The 24,967-nt window shown below is 37.1% G+C and overlaps 3 protein-coding genes across 3 annotated transcripts; 2 read left to right on the forward strand and 1 right to left on the reverse strand.

Annotated features, from left to right (window-relative positions):
- Positions 1–5,295: 5,295 nt before the first annotated feature.
- LOC138899264 (uncharacterized) lies at positions 5,296–6,676 on the forward strand. Its single transcript, XM_070185408.1, has 2 exons — positions 5,296–5,849; positions 6,136–6,676. The coding sequence occupies exons 1-2, from the start codon at positions 5,296–5,298 to the stop codon at positions 6,674–6,676; spliced, it is 1,095 nt and encodes a 364-aa protein (XP_070041509.1).
- Positions 6,677–15,488: 8,812 nt separating this feature from the next.
- On the forward strand, positions 15,489–16,607 carry LOC104111507 (probable F-box protein At4g22030). Its single transcript, XM_009621221.2, has one exon. It carries the CDS (start codon positions 15,489–15,491, stop codon positions 16,605–16,607), a length of 1,119 nt encoding a protein of 372 aa, XP_009619516.1.
- A 3,673-nt stretch (positions 16,608–20,280) lies between these two features.
- LOC104111503 (S-type anion channel SLAH1-like) lies at positions 20,281–22,819 on the reverse strand. The gene is made up of 2 exons (XM_009621215.4): positions 21,896–22,819; positions 20,281–20,793 (listed from the first exon to the last, which is right to left on the reverse strand). The coding sequence occupies exons 1-2, from the start codon at positions 22,736–22,738 to the stop codon at positions 20,530–20,532; spliced, it is 1,107 nt and encodes a 368-aa protein (XP_009619510.1). The 5' UTR covers positions 22,739–22,819; the 3' UTR covers positions 20,281–20,529.
- Between the last annotated feature and the right edge of the window lie 2,148 nt (positions 22,820–24,967).

The raw sequence follows: 24,967 nt of genomic DNA on the forward strand, positions 1-24,967 counted from the left end.
AAATAGACATAATACAAATACAAGAAGAAGCACCGATAGCTACAGAATGGCTCAGAAAGGCAGCTTACCACTACGCCTCTGGATAACGTGGATGTGCGATGATTGATCCTCCACTAGTGCCTGTCTCAGATCCTGCACAAAAAGTGTAGCAAGTGTAGCATGAGTACGTAAACAACGTGTACCCAGAAAGTATCAAGCCTAATCTCGAAGTGATAGAGACGAGATGACCAACTTTGACACTCACTAAGGGTCAATAATAATAATTGAAATAAAATAGAATTATTTAAATCAGCATAATTCACAGAGTTAACAATAATTTTATTCAATTAGCAGAAATAATAAAAATCTTTCAATTGCAATAATTTTCAATCCGTTAATTAAATCCACAAGCTGCAATTAAAATAGTAAGGTATCGTGTAATTATTATCATTATTAGGCACGATTTCTGCCGAGGTCGTACGGCCTGATCCAGAGTGTCGTGTACACTGCCGAGGGACGTGCGGCGCGATCCATAGATGCATCTATCCTGCCGAGGCGTTCGGCCCGCTCCACAAGAAAGGAGGACATTTTCTTATGTACCTCCGGAAGGAGAGTATATTTATTATAAGATCAATTCGAGAGGAATGAACAATTTCTTTTAACAATTAATTAATTTAAACATAAAGTTAAGCATATGAGATTTAAATCTTTTAATATTTTTACCTAAACAATTCATAATTTATATATATATATATATATATATATATATATATATATATATATATATATATATGTATATATATATAAAATTTTAATTAAGTAAGGAATACAACTTGCACAAGTAATTCATGCTTTGAGTCCTAAACTACCCGTAGCTACGCACGGACTCTCGTCACCTCGTGCGTACGTAGCCCCCACAATTAGAAACATTTATTAATTTAATCACCTATGAGGTAATTTCCCCCTCACAAGATTAGACAAGAGACTTACTTCAATTTGCTCCAATTTAATCCAATAGTAGGCCCTTTCCTCAATTATCCAACTCTGAATGGCTCAAATCTAGCCAAAGTAAATTTGATACAATCACTAAATATTATAGGAATCAATGTCATAAGAAAATACTACATTTTTAAATAAAATCCAAAATTAAATTAAAAATTGTTTGTGGGGCCCACATCTCGAAATCCGGCAAAAGTTACGAAATATGAACGCTCACTCAACCACGAGTCTACCCATACCAAAATTACTAAATTCCGATAACAATTCGACCCTCAAATTTTCAAATCTATCCAAGAGGATTTTCAAACTTTTCCAACTGAATTCACCAATTAAATGATAAAAACAGTGTTGGATTCGGGTAATTTAACCAATATTGAGTTAAGAACACTTACCCTGTTATTTTCTCTAAATATTTCCCAAAAATCGCCTTAATCCGAGCTCCAAATCGATAAAAATAGAAAATCGGCCGAAATCTCATTTTCAGAACTTAAACTCTCTGCCCAGTGATTTCTTCTACGCGATCACGAACATCCTCACGCGATCGCGCAACACAAATTTTTACTGCCTAGAAAATAATCCTACGCGATCGCAAACAATGCCACGCGATCGCGATGCACAAGGTTCCAACTATACGCGATCGCATAGAGCAAACGCGTGGCCCAAATCGGCTATAAGAATAGCTATAAGAAAAAGTGCAATATCAATGGCTATAAGAAAAAGCTTGGAAATCTTAAAGTTGCAGATTTGGACATGGCAACATGTTCTTATGTAGTTCAAAGATTCTGGAAATGGATGTGTTATGTTGCTACACTAGTTGTCTCTTCTCTTTTTTCTTTTTCGGGGTTTTTATTTTTTTGAGTATTAGGACATGTTTTAGCTAATTAAATAAACCACCCTTTAGTTGATGGGCATATTATAATTACAAAGCTTATATAAAGGGTGGTTTATTTCTTGGGAAATGCTTTTTCAATTTGATTTCTTTACTTGAATTAGTCATGGATGACTAAACAGATCCAAGAATTAATAAAACGCAAATCACTTGCCGCTATCTTTATTTATGTGGTATAATACCTCGGATCTCTAAACTTGGCAATATTTATTCGGTGCACACCTGAATTAGTTTTGGTTCTATTACCTCTGAACTTCACGGTTTGATAGCGTTGACCCTCTAATAAATCGTTGACGAGACAAAAAACGTGAATATATTCTTTTAGGTGCGTGAAAATGAAGAAAAATATGAAAAATTTAATTTTCAAGTAGGATGTTTTCTAACCATTTGATGGCTACATAGTTATATAAAATGTTTTATTTGTTCTAATTGTGTATTTCTTTTTAATTCTTCTTCATATACAACACATTTTACCTTAATTTTGTATTTTAAGGCAGATACCGCACACTTGAGTGGCAACAAAAAAAAAAAGACACCTTAAATTTTCTCTTCTTTTTTGGTTAAATAAAATTTATTTTTCCATGTTAAGAAGTTAACCAGAGCAGATTAAGTTTGAATAACATAATAAACTAAAGTTTTTCATTTGTAAAACTCCATTAGGTAAAGCTTTAATCAGGGGCGGCCCAAGAAGATTGGTGGCCTAAAGTCAATTTTTAATTTGGGGCCTTTCAGAAGGAAAAAAAATTATCATAACATCGATGATTCATTCCGATGTTCCTACACATAGAACAACATAATTTAGCGCAATTGTCGCACAATAACTCACTTAAACCAACAAAATATAGGGCGAGTAATGTACTAAAAGTATAGAATTTTGGCATAATATCAGTTGTTAATAGTTTCTTTTATAAATAATTTAGTCTCTCCTAAGATGTTGTTGATCTTAGATAATAGAACCAAATTCATATAGATACCTCACTAATGATGTCACTCGTAAAATTTAAATAACGAAAAATTTTATATTCACGACAAGGATTTAGGAGGAGTGATTCTCTTTCTGCATTTTTTGCTCAAACGGTTACATCACTACTAAATTAAAACTTATCTTGACTTTTTATAAAATATTTTATTTTTTATTTTAACATACCCAATATATTTAGATCCTACCCTAAAGATTGTTGTGAGATGTATTTGATCCAATTTACGTTAATTAAATATATTGGGTTCGAGTCCTGCGGTTAAAAAAAATTATGTTAAAACGTGTTCTCTCTTTTACTAGGCCTTATGCGATACGAATCTAGATTAGTCGGGGTCTCAATATAAATACGAGTAGAAAAATAAAAGAAAAATTTGGAGCCCTCAAAATTTGGGGGCCTAAAACCTTTGCTTCAGTGGCTTGACCCTTGGGCCGCCCCTCGCTTTAATAGTATTTCGGTAATAATTAATTAATGATTTAATCTGAGTCTTTTTTTTTTTAACAGCCTGACTCCTAAGTTGGAGATTGTGCTGCAATTTTCACACAGTTAATCATACCATGTGGCTTTGAAAATGAGTCAATCATATACTACTCGTTTGCATGAATAACACTATTTTGGAAATACATGAATATATTAAGATTTTAAATTCCTAAAAGTTCCAAAAATGTTGGCAATTGAATATCCACGTGATTCTTAATTTATTTTTTTTTGGGGGAACGAGCATCTATACTAGTAGGAGTAATAATTAAGGAAGAGCAGAGCAAGTCTATTGTTAGATATGAAGTCTTTCAAAATCCCTTTCCCCCAAAAGCAATTTTTTATAAGCATCCACTAACAAGTAAAAAGAAAAAGAAAAAAAAAAGAAGAAAAAAAATATATTTTTAGCCGCTCTAAAAAATAATAGCGGACAAAATGTATACTTATATATATATATATATATATATATATATATATATAATTGTATAGGGTAAAATATATTCATATTTAATGATCGCATAAGGAAGCGACACGTGGAGCCGAAGACAGAAGACAGTTTGGTCCGAAGGCAACAATCTCAAAGAGAATGGTATTCATAAAGACGAATTAAATACCTGCCATCCGGTAGCATTTAATGGAGAATATTCTATAGCATTAAGCTGCCCACCGTTACACATTCTTCAATGGCCCTCATAATTGTCATTTAAAAAGGGCTTGATCCTAGGACTTTGTCCCTAGGTGCAACTATAAATAGTGAGTTCTACAGTCATTATAAATGACACTAATTTTCTAACAAACGAATACTATACTCTGTTCAAAAGTTCAATAATATTTTATCTTCTTGCTTATTAATACTGTTGTTACTGCTTCCAGAAGCTCTGCTCCCAGAATCAAGATTGTTACTATCTTATCTTGATTTCAACACTAAGTCTTATATTCTTATCTAATTTATTTATCATTTTGGGATCATATCGATTCACTTGTCTATAAACCACATATAAATTCAATTGTACCGTTTTACGGGTAAACAGTTTAGCACCCACCGTGGGACTTAGACACTTGTGTAATTGAGTTGATCATTGTATCTATTACTAACTCATTTGATTATTTGTTCTTAGGAAATAACATAGAAAATGGCAGATAACAGTGTCAACATCGCTCACAAAGTTGAGGCTCAAGGAAATCAGCCTCATCACGAAGATTCAATTAGTGATACTCAAAATGAGGGGGACGAGGCCACCCCGGTCCACGACGTGCAATATTCGCGACATGTTCGAGAGGCGACTCCTGATGATGCCGAAGACGAGCACGTCGTTGAAACAATAAGGATCATGGGAGAGCAACAAAAGGCCATTATAGGCCATCTCACACGACATGATCAGGTTATGACGGAGTTGAAGCAGGCATTGTCAGGTGCTTCCAACAACGCGAATGGACGAGGCCCAGTTCCTCCCAGTGCTCCCGCAAATCAAACAACGCAGAGGATCGACAACAACACCCCGAGAGGCGAGGTTGGCTTTGATGGGGCCGGGGGGAACAATAGCGGATATGGTAACAACAACGAGTAATCCCTTTAAAATCGAACTCATGCGATTTAGGAGGGAAATAAACGCCCGAATGGATCGAATTCCGGGCGCACCACCAGTGTTGAAAAGACCAGACTCAAATAAATATACCCAGCTGCCGTTCAAACCAAGCGCGACACCAGAGTTGATCCCAAAGCGGTTCAAAATGCCAGATGTGCCGAAGTATGATGGAACTTCAGATCCTCAGAAATACATCGGCACCTATAAAACGGCGGTGAAGGGGAACGATCTAGTTCCCCACAAGATTGAGTCAGTCTAACTGAAGAAATTCAGGGAGATCCTTACGAAGGGAGCCCTGTCATAGTATTCACTTTTGCCCGAGCACTCCATAGACTCATTTGAGATGCTCGCAGACTCTTTCATCAAGGCCCATGCCGGGGCCAGGAAAATGAATGCTCGAAAGGCCGACATATTCAGGATTGCACAGGAAGAGTTCGAATTGCTACAGGAGTCCGTGACCAGATTCCAGAAGGAAAGGATGTTGTTACCAGACGTATCGAATGAATGGGCAGCTGAAACATTCACTAAAGGTCTAAATCCGAGAAGTTCCGACGCTTCCCTAAAATTGAAAAAATGTCTTCTCGAGTTCCAGGCAACAACATGGGCAGATGTTCATAACCGGTATGAATCAAAGATAAGAATTGAGGACGATCAGCTCGGTTTCTCGACATCAACCAAGGGTCGGGACTGGGAGAAGATTAAAGAGAAGTCGAAAGATGATTTTGAGTCTGATCGACGGTCTTCAAGAGGTCAGGTTTTGCCCTATGAAAGGGCTGAAGGATGCAGTAGAGGTTTTCGGTCGGCGGATAGATTGCAACCGAAAGGAGAATTGATCATGGCCGGAATAACAAGTCACTGCAGGACAAGGAGATATCGGGTTCCCGAGATTCCTCCTACCCCAGGCTTTCCGAATACAACTTTAACATCAACGTTGTGGAGCTGGTATCGACTATGAGAAACATTACAGAAGTACGATTCCCGAAGACGATGAGATCCGATCCCAGCCAGAGGAATCCTAACCTGTGTGCAAATATCACAGGACTAACGGCCACCGGACAGGGGACTGCCGATATTTATGAGAGGAAGTGGCGACATTACTAAAAAATAGCCATCTCAGAGAATTCTTGAGCGATCGAGCCAAAAATAATTATGGCCACAATCGGGATAACGCGGAGCCTTCAAAAGTAAGAGAAGATCTTCCACGTTTGATGATCAACATGATTTTTAGGGGGAACGAGATTAATGGTGTGACATTATCAACAGCAAAAAAGATGAAGATATCAGTGACCCACAGTAAGAGACTCCGGGAAGTCACTGAGGATGACATTGCTTTCATGGAGGAATATCCAGATGGACTACTGCTGCCGCACAATGATGCCTTGGTAATCTCTTTAAATGTCTTAGACTTTAAAATTAAACATGTTTTGGTGGACCCAGGAAGTTCGACCAATATTATCCAGTGGAGAGTGCTGGAACAAGCCAAGTTGACCGGAGGTATCATTTCAACCACAAAACTCCTCGTCAGATTCAATCTAGCAAACGTTATAACCCGAGGAGAGATCCTTCTACCCACAAATGCCGGGGCGGGAGGGGAGGGGGGGGGTGATGAAGATGACCCTTTCCGAGGTAGTGGACGGCGATATAGGTTACAATATTATCTTAGGGAGACCATGGTTGTACAAGATGAAGGCCGTACCTTCAATATATCATCAATTGCTGAAGTAGACCAACCGGTTGCAAAGGAGATGAATGATCTCAGTTTCCAATAGCAAAGGGAAGAAGCATGCAACATAGTAATTACAGGAGTTGGCGCCTCCTCCCGAGCCGAGTGAAGTAAACTAGTGGGAGGAGTCGTTGGAATCCTATCAGGTGCCAAGATACTTCCAGGTACCAAAATCCACGACGGAGGAACTTGAACAAGTTGCATTGTTCGAGAAGTTCTTGGAGAGGAAGTTCCACTTGGGGACAGAACTAAACCCCGAGCTCAGGTCTGGATTTATCGAATTTCTTAATGTTAACTATTTTGCGTGGTCGCATGCGGATATGACAAGTATTCCATTAGAAGTGACCATGCACAAACTAAGTCTGGATCCCAACATCCCTTCGGTAAGACAAAAACAACGTCCTATTACTGAGGTTAGAAACAAATTCGTCAAAGAAGAGGTAACTCGTTTGCTTGATATCAGTTCAATCTGAGAGGTAAAGTATCTTGACTGGTTAGCTAACGTAGTAGTAGTTCCAAAGAAGAATAATAAATTTTGCTTGTGCATAGAATATAGGGATTTAAATAAGGCGTTCCCAAAAGACTCGTTCCCACTGCCAAATAGCGATCAAATTATTGATGCGACGGCCAGATATGAGTTAATGAGTTTCCTCGATGCTTACTCCGGGTACTGCCAAATCAAGATGAACCCGAAGGATGAGGAAAAAACTTCATTCATAACAAACTTTGGCACATATTGCTACAATGTGATGCCCTTCGGGCTTAAGAACGTCGAAGGCACTTATTAAAGGCTCGTGAACAAAATGTTTGAGAAACAACTAGGGAAAACTATGGAGGTTTACATAGATGATATGCTGGTTAAGTCTTTGAACGCAGTTGATCATCTTAAACATTTGCAAGAAACCTTTGACATCTTAAGGAAGCATAACATGAAGCTTAACCCCGAGAAGTGGGCGTTTGGGGTCAGCTCCGGTAAGTTCCTGGGATTCCTGGTGTCAGAAAGGGGGATTGAGGTTAACCTCGATAAAATTCAAGCCATCGAAGACATCCCGGACTAGCTATCAGGCGTGAAAAAGGTTCAAAGTTGACAGGGAGACTGGCTACTTTGAGCAGATTCATCTCCATATCTTTGAAAAAATGCCATCATTTCTTTTCACTACTCAAAAAGAAGAACAACTTCGAGTTGACTCCGGAATGTCAGCAGGCTTTGAAGGATTTGAAAAGTTATTTGTCAAGTCCTCCATTACTGTCAAAACCGGAGGAAGGCAAACAACTGTTGATCTACTTAGCGGTCTCGGAGGTAGCGGTAAGTGACATTTTAGTCCGTGAGGACAAAGGTACACAATCTCCTATTTACTACGTTAGTAAAATTTTAACAGGAGCAGAAACTCGGTACCCACATCTGGAAAAATTAGCCTTAGCTCTCGTAGTCACCGCTCGTAAGGTTAGGTCTTATTTCCAATGTCATTCGACAACCATGGTGACCACTTTTCCTCCGCGGAATATTCTTCATAAGCCTGAAATTTCAGGTAGACTGGCCAAGTAGGCCGTCGAAATGAGTGAATTTGACATAGAATATAAACTTAGGACTGTGATTAAATCATAAGTTTTGGCCGACTTTGTGGCTGATTTCAGTCCGGGACTGTTACCTTTGGCTACCAAAGAAGCAGTGATGTTGTCAGAATCGATATTAGGAGTTTGGACCTTGTTCACGGACGGAGCTTCCAATGTGAAGGGGTCCGGGCTCGGCATAGTTCTAACCACACCCTCAGGAGAAACCCTAAGGTAGGCCATAAGAATCGTTCCTCTGACTAACAATGAAGCATAGTATGAAGCTTTGATTACAGGACTCGAGCTAGCCTGGGGACTGGACTCCGAGGTCATAGAAATCAAATGTGACTCCCATTTGGTAGTAAATCAGGTCTACGGGATCTTCGAAACTAAAGAGGAACACATGCAACAGTATGTAGTGAAAGTCTAGGATCTGCTCACTCGGTTAAGGGAATGGTCAATTACGCACATCCCAAGGGAAGAGAATGCGGAAGCAAACACACTAGCAAATATGGGTTCGTCCACGGAAATGAAAGGACTGGACTCCAGTACGGTCATACAACTTATGCACTCGGTACTGGACGCAGATTGTTATTATGAGGTAAACACGACTAATTTGTTCTGGGGCTGGAGAAATCAGATCATTGACTACCTCGAGGACGTAAAATTACTTGAAGATCCCAAGGTATCTCGGGCGTTGCGTACTAAAGCAACTCGATACAGTTTTCAAGGAGGTCAATTATATAAAAGATCTTTCCAAGTCCCATTGGCCAGATGTTTAGGGGCTTCTAAAGCTAACTATGTCATGCAGGAAGTCCATGAAGGAATCTGCGGAAATCACTCAGGTGCGAATTCCTTAGTTCTAAAATTATTTTGGGCAGGATACTACTGGCCCCGGATGGAGCAAGACACCAAGTTCATGAATGTCAATGCTACGCACCATTGGTACATCAACCAGCAGAGCCACTACACTCAGTTGTGTCACCATGGCCTTTTATGAAGTAGGGGATGGCTATAGTCGGTCAGTTGCCACCAGCCCCCGGTAAGGTAAGATTATTTTTGATTTTAACTGACTATTTTTCTAAATGGGTTGAAACAGGTCCATATCAAAAGATCGGGGAATACGAAGTGGTAGATTTCTTATGGGAGAATATAATTTGTAGATTCGGGATACCAAAAGAGATAGCATACAATAACGGGCCACAATTTATAGGCACAAAGGTCACAAAATTCCTTGAAGACTTGAAAATCAAAAGGATCACATCGTCACCTTATCCAACGTGGGAAGGCCTCTACTAGGTTTCAACTGTCACCGGGAAAGGGTCATACGAATGAGAAAATCAAGACGGAATAAATAAAGTTGTCGAGCAACTGGAACGTGGCACACCTCAAAAGATACTATTGCTGATGAGCCTCGTCTACACTGAAAGTATGTGCTACATTTTTTTTTCCTTCGTCCGATTTTTTTCCCAATTGAGTTTTTCTGGCAAGGTTTTTAATGAGACAACAATGAAAGTATATTATGAAGAAAGCTTCATCAGTAGAAATAAGACCTTAAAATGACAAGGCACACAAAAAACGGACTAATACGGAATGGTTAGATAATCTTTGGCTCGGTAGCAAAAGTTCCTACCCAGAAGTAAAATTTGCTATCGGCCAAGGGTTACCTGACCGTTCACGAGTTCAAAGGGGAAGTGAAGCTTACTACTGAACTAAAGATTATCTAACGATCCACTAGTGGAATTTCCAAAGGATCAAGACTTAGTGTTCAAATCTCATCCTTCGCATCAAACACTGGGTGGGTTGGGGGGTGGGGAATGATATAAGAGTACGACAACAATGACTGCCGCATCGACCGGCAACCCAGAACCCCAAAACAAAATTATATCATCGGGACCGAGGACTGTGTGGCCAGCCCCGTAGAAATAAGTTGTACAAGTTAGCCACAAGTAATGGCAATTTCTTTTTAGCATAACGAATGCTTATATACTTTTGAAAATGGAAGGAATAAAGTAAAGCCCTTTTATTTTTATCTTGTTTCTTGTCCTATAGATGAATTAATTTTATCATTTTAAAGTTAAACAAGTACTTCAAATGCTAATACTGTAATGAACAAGAAACGTCCTCTTCAAGAGCACCGTAAACATAAGAGGGCCTTCTCTTATGAAACCTTTACGGTAAAGGGTTTATTCCGGAAGAACTTATGCCCGGAATCCAAGTGCTCTCAGAGACAAATACACCTGAAGCCTTGCACAATTCGACGCAAAAAGTAAAACTTGCGCAAATACTTGAACGAAAAGGGCGCAAAGAGTAAAACTTGCTCAAATACTTAAATGAAAAGTACGCAAAGAGAAAAACTTGCACAATATTTAAACAAAAAAGTACTTCTATTCACAGCAAACGTGCCAAGTAGCACAAATATAAAAGTACAAAAGGAAAAGAAAGCAAAAACTAAGTTACTGCATCTCCGGAACCCGGAGGAAGAGAAGATTCTACTCCCCCAAGAGAAGTGGGTGGTTCTGCCGCCGACTCAATATCTTGGCCTTCACCATTTTGGCCTTCAGCATCATCACCTTCTGGTTCTTCTTCAGTTCCCGAGAACTCAGAACCGGAACTAGAAGAGTCGGTACCATCAGGCCGGACTGGAAGACCCCTTCGGCCAGTTGGCTCCAGCTCACGGGCCTTAGCGATTTCGACATCAAAGTCAATGACACCCGCTTTGGACTCTTCCAAGTTTTTTCTCCTCATGCTATACATAGAATAATATTTTTCAACAATGAGGGAAGCCGCTCGGCGCTGAAGTTCTTCTTTAAGTTGGTCAACCTCGACAGAAAGGATGTCCCGCTCGGATCTAGTGGCTCGGAGACTGGCATCAAGGTCACGGACAGTGGAGCTAAAACCGTATTGTGCTCTATGACCCTCTTATGCCTCTCCTCTAACCGGGCATACTTATCCTCGGCAGCAGTAACTTCTTCAGTTTTGGAGTTTAAGGCTGCCTCCAAATTATTCAATCTTTCTGCAGAGGGAGCCTCACGATTGGATTCAGCAAGAACGGCATTATGGACTTCAACCCATTTGGCCTTAGCTTCTTCAAATTGTACCCTTAACGGGGAGACCTCCTGGATAAGGGTCACTACTTTTTTATCGCTTTGCTGTAACCAGGACTCCAACTCAACGGCCTTAGCAACTCGTACTTCCTGTTCTGAGAGGCGAGCAACAATCTGGTCTCACTTTGCCAAAAGTTGATCCCGATCGGAGGTAATTTCCTCCTTATCAAGAATCAGCCTTTGAAGGCCCTCAGAAGCTAGGAAGTTGGCCTGCAAAACAAAAATGCAAACTCAAAACCCTGCCATAACAATAATAGAAGAAACAATAGAGGAAACAAAGACTATTCCATTGTTGTGTTATGCATGTTAATGTTCACCAAACACTCTCCCGAGAGAGTTTGTATTTTATTCCTATCTTTTTCTGAAGCCAAAAACTTCAGATAATTAGCAAGTTCCACTGGTCGGGATAACAAATGTCATCCAGTAGAAACTGAGGGACGCTGCTCCTCCTTTGGGGATCTTTAGAGGGGGCAGAATAATTATGCCCCAAATTCCCAAGAACTGGGATTGGGGAGGAGGGGTATCTTCCTCTCGGGAAACTACGATCGGTGGAGATGATGTAGCAGTTGCTGGTGGCGAAGGCAAAGTTGGTGAAGAAGGAGATGAAGCTGATGGCGTCGTAGGTTTAGAAGCAGCTACGGCAAACGCAGTGCTGATTGTTGGTTGCTCATCAACGAACATGAAAGGGACCCAATACTCAGTTTCATGGTACCGAGAACGACGATTGGGACTCGGAAGCGAGAGTTAGCATTTTCCGCCATATCATACTCCCTAGATTACCGAGGCATCATCCTCGGTTAGTGTAACTAACTCAACAGATTGAGCATTCTGTTGAACTGATGAATGCCGTCATCTTCTATGTAGAGAAGCCTCCTCATCACTGGCTTCTCCATCATCATCGATCACCATGGTGTCTATGGCTGGCTTGGGCGCGAAGCTCATCACCACAATATCCAAAGACGACTCGGGCATTGCATTCTTTGCCATTTTATTTTTGTCCCCGGCCATGGAGGAACATCTCCTTTTTGGTTGCTTGTTCTCCGGCGAGGGACTCCGAGAAGAAGCACTTGCACCAAAAGTAGGCTCGGAGACACCTGTTCGGGTGAAAGCCTCCTGCAACAGCCTCGCCACATCAGCACGATCAACCAAAATGTCCTCGTCGGGGACGACAACTGAGCCTTGAGGGAGACCTGAATTCAACAGGAGAGAAAGGTTAATCAATTTTCCTATACGAAAGGTAAAAACAAGATGAGTTAGACTTACTATGATTTTTAGCCTTCCACCCATATTTAAGAGCATGTTCTTTCCACATGCGGGTCTTGGGCATGGTGGCATCCAAATTTTCTAGACCCAATGGTCCAAGCCTTCAACCCTAGGCGGTGTTCACCTAGTTACTGAAATAAGTAAATGAAGAAGGGCCAGTAACAACGTGAGGTGATCTTTAACTAGAAGAAAGAACAAATGATGAACTTACGAGTACAGTTCCATAATTCCGGAAAGGATGAAGTCGTGGCCGGAATGATGTCTCTGGTGGCAACTGCAATGAACCGTTCCATCCACCCATTGTCGTTGTCGTCATCCATGCTGGTTAGCAAAGCATGGTGGCCACGTTTGCTGAAATTTATCATTCCCTCATAGAAAATCTTGGGGGAATAAAGGTTCATTAATCGAGCCAGGGATGGCTTCTCTCCCGTCTCCTGGCATAGACGCCGAAGACAAGCAAGTGTCCCCCACACATATGGACTTATTTGTGCCGGCATACCTGGTAATGGATGCAAAACTCCATGATAACGGAGTCAAGCTCCCCGCTTAAAGAGAACGGTCCCAAAGTGAAGGGATACGTATAAAAATACGTGAAACCCTTCTTGGGTAAGGTTAACCTCTCCGCCAGGTCAGGAGCGATGATGTTTAAATCATGGCAATGACAGTCTTCCTTCACAACAAGAATGCTGGAAAGACGAATGAAAGAAGGATACACACTAACAACCCACGTACGAGGGTTAGCAGAAGGATACTTCTCTTCAAAGTCCTTAGTTGTGATAGGATTCCTTAGAATAATAATGCTCGCCGTAGGTGGAGCAGCATCATTATTTTTACCTTTGTTCTTTGAGGAACTGGGATTTTGGGAAGAAGAGGCCATGTTTGTCAGAAGGGAGAAAAGGGTTTCTTTCTGAAGAAGAAGATTAGAGAAAGTTGAAGACAAGCATGAGTTGAGCAAAGAGAGTTCGAGAGAGTTTGGAAAGTTATGAAGTGTAAATGAAGAAGTTTGATGCGTATAAGTAAAGGAATAGGTGGCTAAAATCGTGGCCTTAATTACCTCGATAACCGGAAAAAGTGTGGCTTAATCATGGGATGACGCGTGTTTGGGGTATTAAATGCGGAGAGACGTGCATCTAATCAACTGTTAGAAACTTTTCAGAGGGGGTCAGAGGATTTCCCGCCAAAAAAGGTAGCTCTACCAACTTCCCGGTGACACAAGGTTATGCCACCGGAAAGCAGGAGGACTATCTGTATAGGGTAAAATATGTTCATATTTAATGATCGCATAAGGAAGCGACACGTGGAGCCGAAGACAGAAGACAATCTGGCCCGAAAGCAACGATCTCAAAGAGAATGGTATTCATAAAGGCGAATTAAATACATGTCACACGGTAGCATTTAATGGAGAATATTCTATAGCATTAAGTGCACGGCCCGTTACAGAGAATATGACATTTACTGCCCACCGTTATACATTCTTCAATTGCCCTCATAATTATCATTTAAGAGGGGCTTGATCCTAGGATCTTGTTCCCCAGGTGAAACTATAAATAGTGAGCTCTATAGTCATTGTAAATGATACGAATTTGCTAACAAACTAATACTATACTCTGTTCAAAAGCTCAATAATATTTTATCTTCTTGCTTATTAATATTGTTGTTACCGCTTCTGGAATCAAGATTGTTACTGTCTTATCTTGACTTCAACGCTAAGTCTTATATTCTTGTCTAATTTATTTATCATTTTGGGATCAAGTTGATTCACTTGTCTATAAACCACGTATAAATTCAACTGTATCATTTTACGGGTAAATAATAATATACATATGTTATATACTTTTTAGCTAATGAATCTAATTAGTTTCGACCGACCGACTAATTTTGTATTTTGGCCAAAAGAAAAAGGGCGATTAAAGCGTGGTCATGATGTTGAGTTTACTTCCTTTGTGTCAAACCTATTGTTTTCTTTCCTATTATGCTAATTAACTCCTACCCTATATATATTTTTTCATACTGTGTGTCTGTTGTTTTTTTGGTAATCAAAATATAAACTATGTGCACGCATAATTATCGAGTTTGGTATATAATATTGAAAGGCTTACACCTGTCGGCCTGCTCTTATCGCATAGGCGAGTCCAAGATGGATTTAGATTTTATGGGTTCAACTTTTAAATGTTTTTAGCATTGAGCCAATTGTATTTTTAAAGTAATGGGCTTAAACCTATTATTTGTTGTAATTTTAATAAATATTTACACATAAATTTATGCTTCACATCGAAAGTACCAGGTGCAGATGAACCGAGAGGACAAACTCTACATCCGCCCCTTATGTTTTTAGCCAATAATGTAGATATAATGAGTTGTCATTTGAGGATATTCAATATACATAATTTACTTTATTTGGTAGAAATAAAATCTTACACAATCAACGTTTTTTTGTGTTTCACGTGGTAATTATCAAACTATAAATTCATAATGTAACGTGTATTTGTCATCTTTTTGTACCAATATGTGTCACGTAGTGTAATTAATTAATCGCTTACAGGTGCTTAATAATTATTCAATTTGGTCCAGATAATTTATCTTTTAAAATTATAACACACTCCTTAAAAGATATATTTAATAAATTTAATCATAAAAGTATTTACCTAAATTACCCTTTGTCTTACTCAATAAAAGGAAAACTAAGGGGGCTTAGAATTTACAGAATTAGTCTTGGCCTTGTTCCCATTTAGTTCAAAAGTTCAATAATTCACACAATTGCCTCTCATTCCCTTTCAAACCTTTTCTCCTCATCAACTTCAAACAAGTAAGAGGAGGATCAACCTCCCTACCCCACAAGATAGTAGTAAGGTCTGAATACATTACCCCTTTCCCTCCCCCGATCTCATACTGTGGGAATACACTGAATATGTTGTTGTTATAAGAAAAGGAGGATCAATGAAGGAACAGGACGTGATAAATGGTTACACAGCTATAACTACTTGTAATCGAATCGAGCAACAACTTAGCCCATCAATAAAATCTGATGTCAATAATAGTCCTGATCCAGTAAATATCGCAAAACTTTACGCAATTAAAGAGGCTATTGCAGATAGAGTGGAGATGCATAAGAATATTGGAGAGCAGAGAAGCCAGTGGAACAACATGCTTTTGACATCAATTAATATCATAACTTTAGCAGCTGCTACAATGACTGCAATTGCAACTACTAGTGCTAGTCCATTTTTGGGACTCAAAATTTCTTCCACTTTATTGTACTTGGCTGCTACTGTAATGTTGGTGATCATGAATAAATTACAACCATCCCAGCTTGCTGAAGAACAACGAATCGCAACTAGATTGTTCCAACATCTCCTTCACCAAATCGACACAACTTTATCAATCGGTCACCCTATGACTAGTGATGTTCAGGAAGCTATGGATAATATCTTGGCTCTTGACAAAGCCTACCCTCTTCCTATCCTCGGTACAATGCTCGATAAATTTCCATCTTCTGTCGAGCCTTCTGTATGGTGGCCTCAACAACGACGAAGACAAGTCAAGAAGATTAATCAAAATATAAACGATTGGAATGGTTGGAATGGGAAATTGGAAGAGGAAATGAGAGAAATAATGGGAATTTTGGGAAAAAAAGACCAAGAAGAATATATTAGGCTAGGGCAAAAAGCCTTGAAATTGAACAAGATTTTAGCCATTTGTGGTCCTTTACTAACAGGGCTAGGAGCCATTGGCTCTGCTTTTGTGGGATCTTGGGCAGCTGTGGTTGGAACTGTGGCGGGGGCGTTGGCGACTATCGTTAACACAATTCAACATGGTGGACAAGTTGGAATGGTTTTTGAGATGTATAGGAATAATGCAGGTTTTTTCAAGTATATGCAAGAAAATATTGAATTTAATTTGATGGAAAAAGATGTTGAGAGAAGGGAAAATGGTGAAGTGTTTGAATTGAAGGTAGCTTTGAAGTTAGGTAGGAGCTTATTAGAAGTAAGGAATCTTGCTAATGCTTCTTCTTGGAAAGGAGAACAGCTAAATGAATTTGCAAGCAAGCTTTTTTAGTACTAATTTGACAGAATCAAATACACATTTCGTTATGTTTATACATGTAGATTTACTAAGGTATTCTTTTGTTCAATTAACTATGTATTAGAGTTCTGGTCTGGGAGTTTTTCTAAGCAATTGTAAATTGACAAACGATTTGATTCTAAGCCATTCCATTGGTACAATACTACTTATTTCACATGCGGATACAGGATTTGAAGGTGACGGAGCACATGAGCGGACTGCTCAACTAGTGCCTTCTCGAACTTTTGATCTTAAGAGTTCCAAACAAATATAAGAACATTTTCAACATATAAACACATATATATCTATAAATTTTGCCGAGGTTAAGGGGGTTCGAGGACCCCTCTACTCCATACATAGGTCTGCTTCTGCCCGCGTTAATAATTATAGAGGCACCCAGGCTTAATAAGTTCAAGCAAAACAGTTGAGAAAGCAGCCTACACCTGGCTTAACATATAATTCGATATCAGTTTCAAAAAGAACTTAATTTTCCTGTTAGGCTATATTAAAAGTTGCATATGCCTTGTGTTTATTAGATCCTCAAAGATGCGTACCTTGTTAGCTCTCTCGTCTCTCTTTTTTTTCAATAACCTATATATAATTTTAAGAAGTAAAATTTACACATTTAATACTGCGAACTAAATACTGCATTAATTATGCAACCGTTACTTTTTTTAAACAATCAACCGACTATATTATCTTATGCGAGATTTTACGCTGAAATTAAGTATTTAGATAGCTTCAACCAAACGACTCCGACATGTATTAGTGTTGAATATCCCACATCAGTTGGGGATGAGAGTATTGGATTCCTTATATGGTGTAATCCTCATCTTATGAGCTAGCATTTGAGATTGAGTTCGTTCCATCCCAATTCATTGTTACTCGATGTTAGACCCCTATTTTATATTTTTCACGCTCCAGTTGTTAGGTCCGGGTGTGCTGAGCAATCCTTACCTCATGAGCTAGATTTTAGGATTGAGTTAGACCCAAATTTTATTTATTAACTAGCAAAGTGGGAATTATAGTATTTAAAGACAAAAATGCCCTTAAAGTAAGTAATCTCTATTAAAGATATAAAAGCCCTTAAACTACATAATAATTCCATTATTATTAATCACTGCACAACTGTTCCTACATTATAATCATCACATAACAATCTCTTTATTACTATTATTTATAAGTAACATAAACAATATTTGCATGTATAGTCCCCGCATAATAAAATGTGAATCAAACGATGCCTAAGTTTATTGATTACAAAATGATGGCTAAGAAGTCTGCTAAAAAACATGATAAAACCAAGGATAAATTAAGCTGATCCAATATTTAGGCTATGTTTGGACTGGTCAAGATGGGCTGAACCAATAAATGGGTCAATGCCCAACCTAACCCAACTCAAAATTCACTTGGGTTAAGATGAGTTAAACACTGGGTTATAGTTATACCCCAACCAGCCCAACTTGACCCAAATTTTTACAATGTCATCAACTCTGTCTTTATCCAAATCAACAATACAAATTCAATCTTTCTCATTACAATTTTTCAAACTATAATTTAACCTGTTTGTAATTAACTTATTCTCATGAAATTGCAGCAGCAAAACAATACATTGCAAATTTTCAACATAATAATGCAACCATTTTAGAATTTGACATCACATAACTATTTATGTTGAGTTGTATGTTTTAAATTTTGTTAGTCATAAGTTTTACTAGTACTCACATATTTCTCTAACAAAATTAATTAATGTGAAACTGATATTTAGTGAGTATTACATTATTTAATTTTACCTTATCAAATTTTTTTAAATCAAACCCAATCAGAAAAATCTATATATTTTGCTATGATTGTCTATTCTAATACTTTTCCAAAGAATAACAAAAAAATAGCTAATACTTCTAGGTCTATTTGTTTACATATTTTTTATTAGATGTGACATTAAGCATTGGTTTCTGAAACAAAAACAATATATGACAATAATATTTTCCAGTTCTTTCTAGAGTACAATTCAGTAATTAATTTTGAGTCAGTCAAATAGAAAAAGAATTATTGTTAAAAGAAATAGAGAAAGTCTAACGAAATGGGAAAAAGAGCAGAGAGATGGGCTATGCCAAAAGTTAGCCCATCAGGAAATTATATTATGCCCAACCCATGAAATATTTGGCGGGTTGGATGGGCTTGGGGCATTTTTGCCAGCCCTAACGGTAGCGGATTCATCTGAATCACTTTCGACTCTTAGTATAAATTTATGCGTAAGAATCCAGTAAAACTGTAACCAGAGATGAATGTAGCATTATAGGGGTGAGTTCAGTTGAACTAATAATTAATAGACATGAATCTATAACATTAAAACTATAACGAATTTAATGCTAAGAACCTTAAACGTTCAAACTATATAGTTTAAATCTTGAATACGCCTATGCACTCTTACATCTATGAAATAAACATTATTTTGTGCACCATGCCATGGTAGGGAAGTTGCTATAATACTTGGCACTTTACTAGGAAACAGTAAAGTTGCTATAATATTTAGAGCAACAGCAAAATTACCTCAGTATAATCTATTGGTGACGAGTTCGAGGCGTGAAATCAACCACTAATACTTGCATTATGATAAACTGTTTACATCATACCCCTAGGGATGTAATCCTTTGCGGGATCCTATGTGAATACAGAATCCTTTATAAATTGGGACTTTACGGATACCGTACGACTTTTTTCTTAAAAAAAAACTGAATTTGAAAGTTAATATTTGTGGACTAGTGGGAGATGTTTAATTTAGTTCACTTTAAAGCTTTACTAGTGCATGGAAGTATGATGTGTGTGTTGGTTACCATTGCCGAATTCGTTGACAATTTTTTCCAGTTCACTATGGCATCTGCGTAAGTATTAGACACTTAATTAATGGAAATATGATGTTTTATGGGTTAATAACGCAAAAATTCTTTTTTAAATATTAAGTGGTCGTGAGATTTAACCCAGGACCGCTGAATGTTGATTACCATGCTCAAATGTGTTACCATCTTAATTATCTAAAAACTCAAATTATTTTAGAAAGAACATACATTTAGTTACTTAATTATGTCTTAACATTTCCATTCTCATGGCTTATGTTTTATATATTGGATGTGTAAAAATATTATACAATCGAGTCACTTATTATAAGATAATTACATGTAATTTTCTGACAAGCAATTTGTTAGAACCTAGACAAAATGGCAAGTAACCTGTTATAATAGATCAAATTACTTAATAATGTATAAATCTTTTAAATTATTTCTCTTTATGAGGCAAAGTTTGAACCACATGGGAGTTTAAAAAAGAAATGAATACTTTTGAAACTTATGGTCTAAAACAAGTTATTTTTTGTGTGATTATAAAAGTTTCATATTAAGGGAAGAATACAAAATTTAAGTTAAATTATTTCTAAATTTAGAAAGTTGTTACTCTTTTTAAGCTAAAAGAAAATTTATCACATAAATTGGATGGTGAGAGCATATAATTATATACAACTTAAGGCTCATTTATATGCACGCATTTGTGGTTTCATATTGAAGGCAAGTTGTGTCCGCCATCAATTTTCTTTATTCTTAGTTTTGAATTATTTTTATTTTTTTAATTGTAAAACTTGTCTCAATTTGCCTAACAATATCAAGCAAAAACATAAAAAAAAAAACTAGTCTCATATATGTTACTAGGGTTATAGTATTTAATTTACAGAGTCTACAGAATCTTGAAATTAAACAATAAAGAAAAACCAAATGAGGAATTACAATAATAATAGCACTAGGCATTGTCATAATTATTTCTTGAAATTGTTGAAGCCCTTTGTGTCTGTATTAATTTCTGACCGAACAGAATCGCCATAGCCAATTTTCTCCATTTTTGATAGAAGATGCTATCTTTGATACGACTAATTACGTTTAGTGAAGTTTAAATAGCGATCATTATCAGCCAAAAGCATGTCAAGATTGAGAGCAGTGGAAACTGTCAAACCAACAAAAACAAGAACTGAAAGGGCTGAGAGAAGCAGCATAAGTCCAGCAGAAACAGGACCTTTCACTTGATGTGCATATTGTGCAGAGGCTAAGGCTAGGAATGTGAGAGGAAATGAGTAAGCCCACCATGCAACATTGAACTTTCTCATTGATTTCTTGAATAGTGCTGGCCTACAAACCTATATCACATCAACAAGAAAAGTCATTAGATATGTATTGTATGTAAGCAGTAACATATTCAGAATTTTAAGTTTATGGGTTTGCGATTCTATTCTTTTTGCGTTATCGGGTTCTAAATAAATATCTAATGAAAAGACAAATATAGGGTTCAGACCGAAGTTATATAGTTCGCCAGAATACGTAACCTATGGATGCCTTTGTATGTAGGATTTCCTCATTCCATTAGCATATTAAGATCAACTAAATTTTGAAAGAAGAGGTAATTTAATACTATAAATCAGTTATAGATAGATGTAAAAATATGGCTAGTTTCAGCCGATTATAGTGATGTAAAATTTCATTACATTGTTAGTAGATACTCCTTCCAATTTATGTGAGGATGCTTGACTCAGCACGAAGTTTAAAGTCAAATTGTTATTAAATACAGAAAGATATCATTCTTTTTGGGACTAACTAAAAAGGAAAGAGTATCATATATATAAATTGAGACAAAAGGAGTACTACTATTTAAATCAGAGAAGAAAATCTTTTCAATTGATATCTAATGTCCATCAAGATCAAGCATAAGCAATATGATCAATAACTCATTAGCAGTTTGGTTAATTAGCATGAACAGTCAACACATTTAGAGGAAATGTAATCAAATTGCATACTGCTTGACAAAAAGAAGTTTTGAAGAAATGTATATATATGAAGGCCAACATGAAAATATTTTATACTCCCTGTCCTATTATGCGAAGCACTTTGATCGTATCACGAAGTTTAAGAAAGAAAGAAAGATTTTTGGAACTTCTGATCTAAAATATTTACATGGCTATAAATCATCTCATGAATGATAAAATGAAAAGTTTATAGTTCATTATAATTTCTAAATATAAAAATTACTGTTTTTTAGACAGACTAATAATGAAAGTGCATGCATCACATAAATTGAGACAAAGGAAATACTATGATTCTCATCCTCATTTTGTTTTTAAGTACTATGTACAAGACTATATATAATGTGAATAAGACTAGTACTAGATATGTCCCTAACTGTAATATAATGCATATATAGTATATTTTGAAGTTAATAAAAACCCAAAGAAGATGATAACTTACCAAAGAAGTGAAGAGAAATAGTGAGAGAAAAAAGAGCATTCTGCATGACATATCAAAATTCCCAGAAATAGAAGCCCAAGCTAAGCTAGCCATACTAGGAGCAGCCACAAACAAAAAGAAAGAAGGTCTAAGCATAGCAGGTAGGTTATTACTACCAGATAATCTTTGATAAAGTGTAATAAACACTACCAAATAATGTGTTAACCCTAATGTAAATATACAAACAGCACTCTCTTTCCATTCCTTTTTACTTGCAACCCAAGCACCAGTCAAATTTCCCAACACAGAAAGTTGGCTAGTTGGATTTGCAACCATTGATAAAAACCTTTTCTCAGTAGTAAACCATTGTCCATATATTTTCACATCAAGAATCCCAACCGGAACGACGAAAATCCACCAAAAAACTTGGCAAGAACCAACATGTGGAATACTAAATGGTGCTGATTGGAGTAATAAAAGCCAAGAAATCCAAGGAGCAAAGAGATAGTTTACACCAACAGGATGTAAAAACTCTGATTTAACTAATGAGAAGTGAAAAATGCACCTTAAAATGTAAAGAAAAGAGAGGATGAGAAGGGTACAAAGGGAAATCCACCATAGTAAGAGGAACGTAGTTGAAGGGAGAGTATGAAAAAAGTGGTGAAGAGTTTGTGATTTATCTAAATGTTCAATTAGAACTTTCCATAACAAGGCTTGACCACCTAAAGATAGGCTTATTCTGAAATAACCTGCATGTAGTTTAGTCAAAAGAGAGGCAGAAGATGATTTCTTGGCAACATTTGATTTCATAGTATCATCACTTATTGTGACTTTGATTGTTGATTCAAAAACTTCTTCCCCCATTGAAATATTGGATATGTAAATTAAATTACCAAATGTAGTTCTTGCTTAGTGCTGAATGTTAGGAGAATATGGTGTACATTTGCAGAACTTAATTTAGGGCTATATATACTAACTTAAAGAGTAAAAAAGTGCACACTCATATAATCCAAGATTAGTAAAATTAAAGCAAGATATAGTGTGGGATCAGTCATGATCATTTGTGGTATATAAAGTAAACTTCCTTTGTTAGGTCACTTAGGTGTATCCTTTTAATTTAGTTGTAAAAAAACTTATAAAATACACTTGAGGAATTAAAGTTGCGTTCATTTTCAAATGGAAGTCTGAAACTAAATTATTCATATTTTTATCCATTATGTGTATTTGTTGTTTTTCTTTTAAAATGTCACGACCCAAAATCCCATCTCAGGTGTCGTGATGACACTTAGTCTCTAAGACTAGGTAAATTGATTTCAATTTCATTTCAAGACTTTTTTTTTCAATAGATAATCGAACCCCACAACGAAAATAATTATAACAATCTCCCAAGACTGGTAATACTGAGTCACGAACTCTAACTGAATACATGTAATGATCTCTAGGATCGAATGTACAATACTGTTCGAATAAGAGTCTGATATCTCCAATACATGGCTCTGCACAAAAATGTGTAGAAGTATAGTATGAGTACACCACATTCGGTACCCAGTAAGTATCAAGACTAATCTCGGTGGAGTAGTGACGAGGTACAGTCAAGACACTTGCTAGTCCAATAACATGTGCAATATAGAATACAAAAATAATGAAAAATAAATGGCAGTGATAGCAACAACAATCAACTAGTGATGTAAACAGCAAGACAACAAGAACATCATAATTATTACTCAAACGAATAAGAAACACAAATAACCAATTAAACAAGTCCTTCAATTATAAATCTTTCACATATAATTCTTTCGAATAAATACCTTTCGAATAAATATCCTTTGAATATAAAACTCTTTCAAATAAATATCTTGCAAATATACTCCTTTCAAATAAATATCTTTTGAATATAGAACTCTTTCAAATAAATATCTTTCGAATATACTTCTTTCAAATAAATATCTTTTGAATATAATTCTTTCGAATAAAAGTCACTTTGTGACACCTCGTTTCATAATCATAAGATACGGGTCTCAGCCCACTTTCATATTTTCACTGCACTTCGTGCCCATATTTCTGTCAACACCGCACGGACAACTCACGTGCCAATAATAAAAATTATTATATTTTCCCGACACCTCGTTCCCACATTTCATATCACATATGCACGGACAGTTCACGTGCCAATAATATAAATCGCCCGGCAATAGCCACATGCTCACAATTTCAACATGAATAAGACTATTATCAAGTTTACCGAAATAACAAGACAAGTTGCACAAGAGATAAAATAAATCACAACATCACATAAAAATCACCAATACAATAATCCCACATCATCACGTATCATCCGTGACAATAGCCACCCTTATCTCTCCTATAGCCACCCGTATCACTCCATAATAATAGCTATCCGTATCACTCCGACCTGACAATATCAATAGCTACCCTTATCGTTCCTATAGCCACCCTTATCACTCTACCCAGGCAATATTCCAGCACCCATAACAACAGTGAAATGTCACCCTTATACCCACATAATATCAATAATGCCCACACACTAAATCGCCTTCTTTCTTGAATTGACTTTCATAGAGCTCAAATCTATTCAAATTAACTGTATAACTTCATTAAAATTCATCAGAACTAATTCTGGATAATATAACGTCGATTTAAAATTTTATTCTAAAATATCAACCAAAGTCAATGCGGGGCCCGCCTCTCGGAACCCGACATAAGTTTTACGAAATGCGAACACCCATTCCGATACGAGTTCAACCATACCAATTTTATCAAATTCCGATAACAACTCGACCTCTAAATCCTAAATTTTCGTTCTTTAAAAGTTTTCAAAAAATCTTGATTTCTTCCATTTTAATCCGAATTAAACGATGAATATAACCATGAATTTATGAAATATAATAACTTTTAGATATAGAAAACTTATCCAAGTCAAAATCGTGTAGAACTCCTCAAAATCGCCCAAAAATCAAGCTCCAAAATCTCAATCGAAAATGGTAAAGTAATTGATTTTTGGTCCTTATGTTTCTGCCCAGTTTCGCACCTGGGGGCAAATTTGTCGCGCATGCGAGCACTGTTCACGCTTCT

This window comes from Nicotiana tomentosiformis, chromosome 9 (assembly GCF_000390325.3).
Source record: "Nicotiana tomentosiformis chromosome 9, ASM39032v3, whole genome shotgun sequence".
Taxonomy (NCBI): Eukaryota; Viridiplantae; Streptophyta; class Magnoliopsida; order Solanales; family Solanaceae; genus Nicotiana; species Nicotiana tomentosiformis.

Excerpts from the sequence above, each read along its gene's own strand:
- LOC138899264 (XM_070185408.1), top strand. The coding sequence starts at position 5,296 with ATGAATGCTCGAAAGGCCGACATATTCAGGATTGCACAGGAAGAGTTC. Across the intron at positions 5,850-6,135 it reads ACATCAACGTTGTGGAGCTG|GGGGAACGAGATTAATGGTG; the intron begins GTATCGACTATG and ends CATGATTTTTAG.
- LOC104111507 (XM_009621221.2), top strand. The coding sequence starts at position 15,489 with ATGAAGGAACAGGACGTGATAAATGGTTACACAGCTATAACTACTTGT.
- LOC104111503 (XM_009621215.4), bottom strand. The coding sequence starts at position 22,738 with ATGGGGGAAGAAGTTTTTGAATCAACAATCAAAGTCACAATAAGTGAT. Across the intron at positions 20,794-21,895 it reads TATTTCTCTTCACTTCTTTG|GTTTGTAGGCCAGCACTATT; the intron begins GTAAGTTATCAT and ends GATGTGATATAG.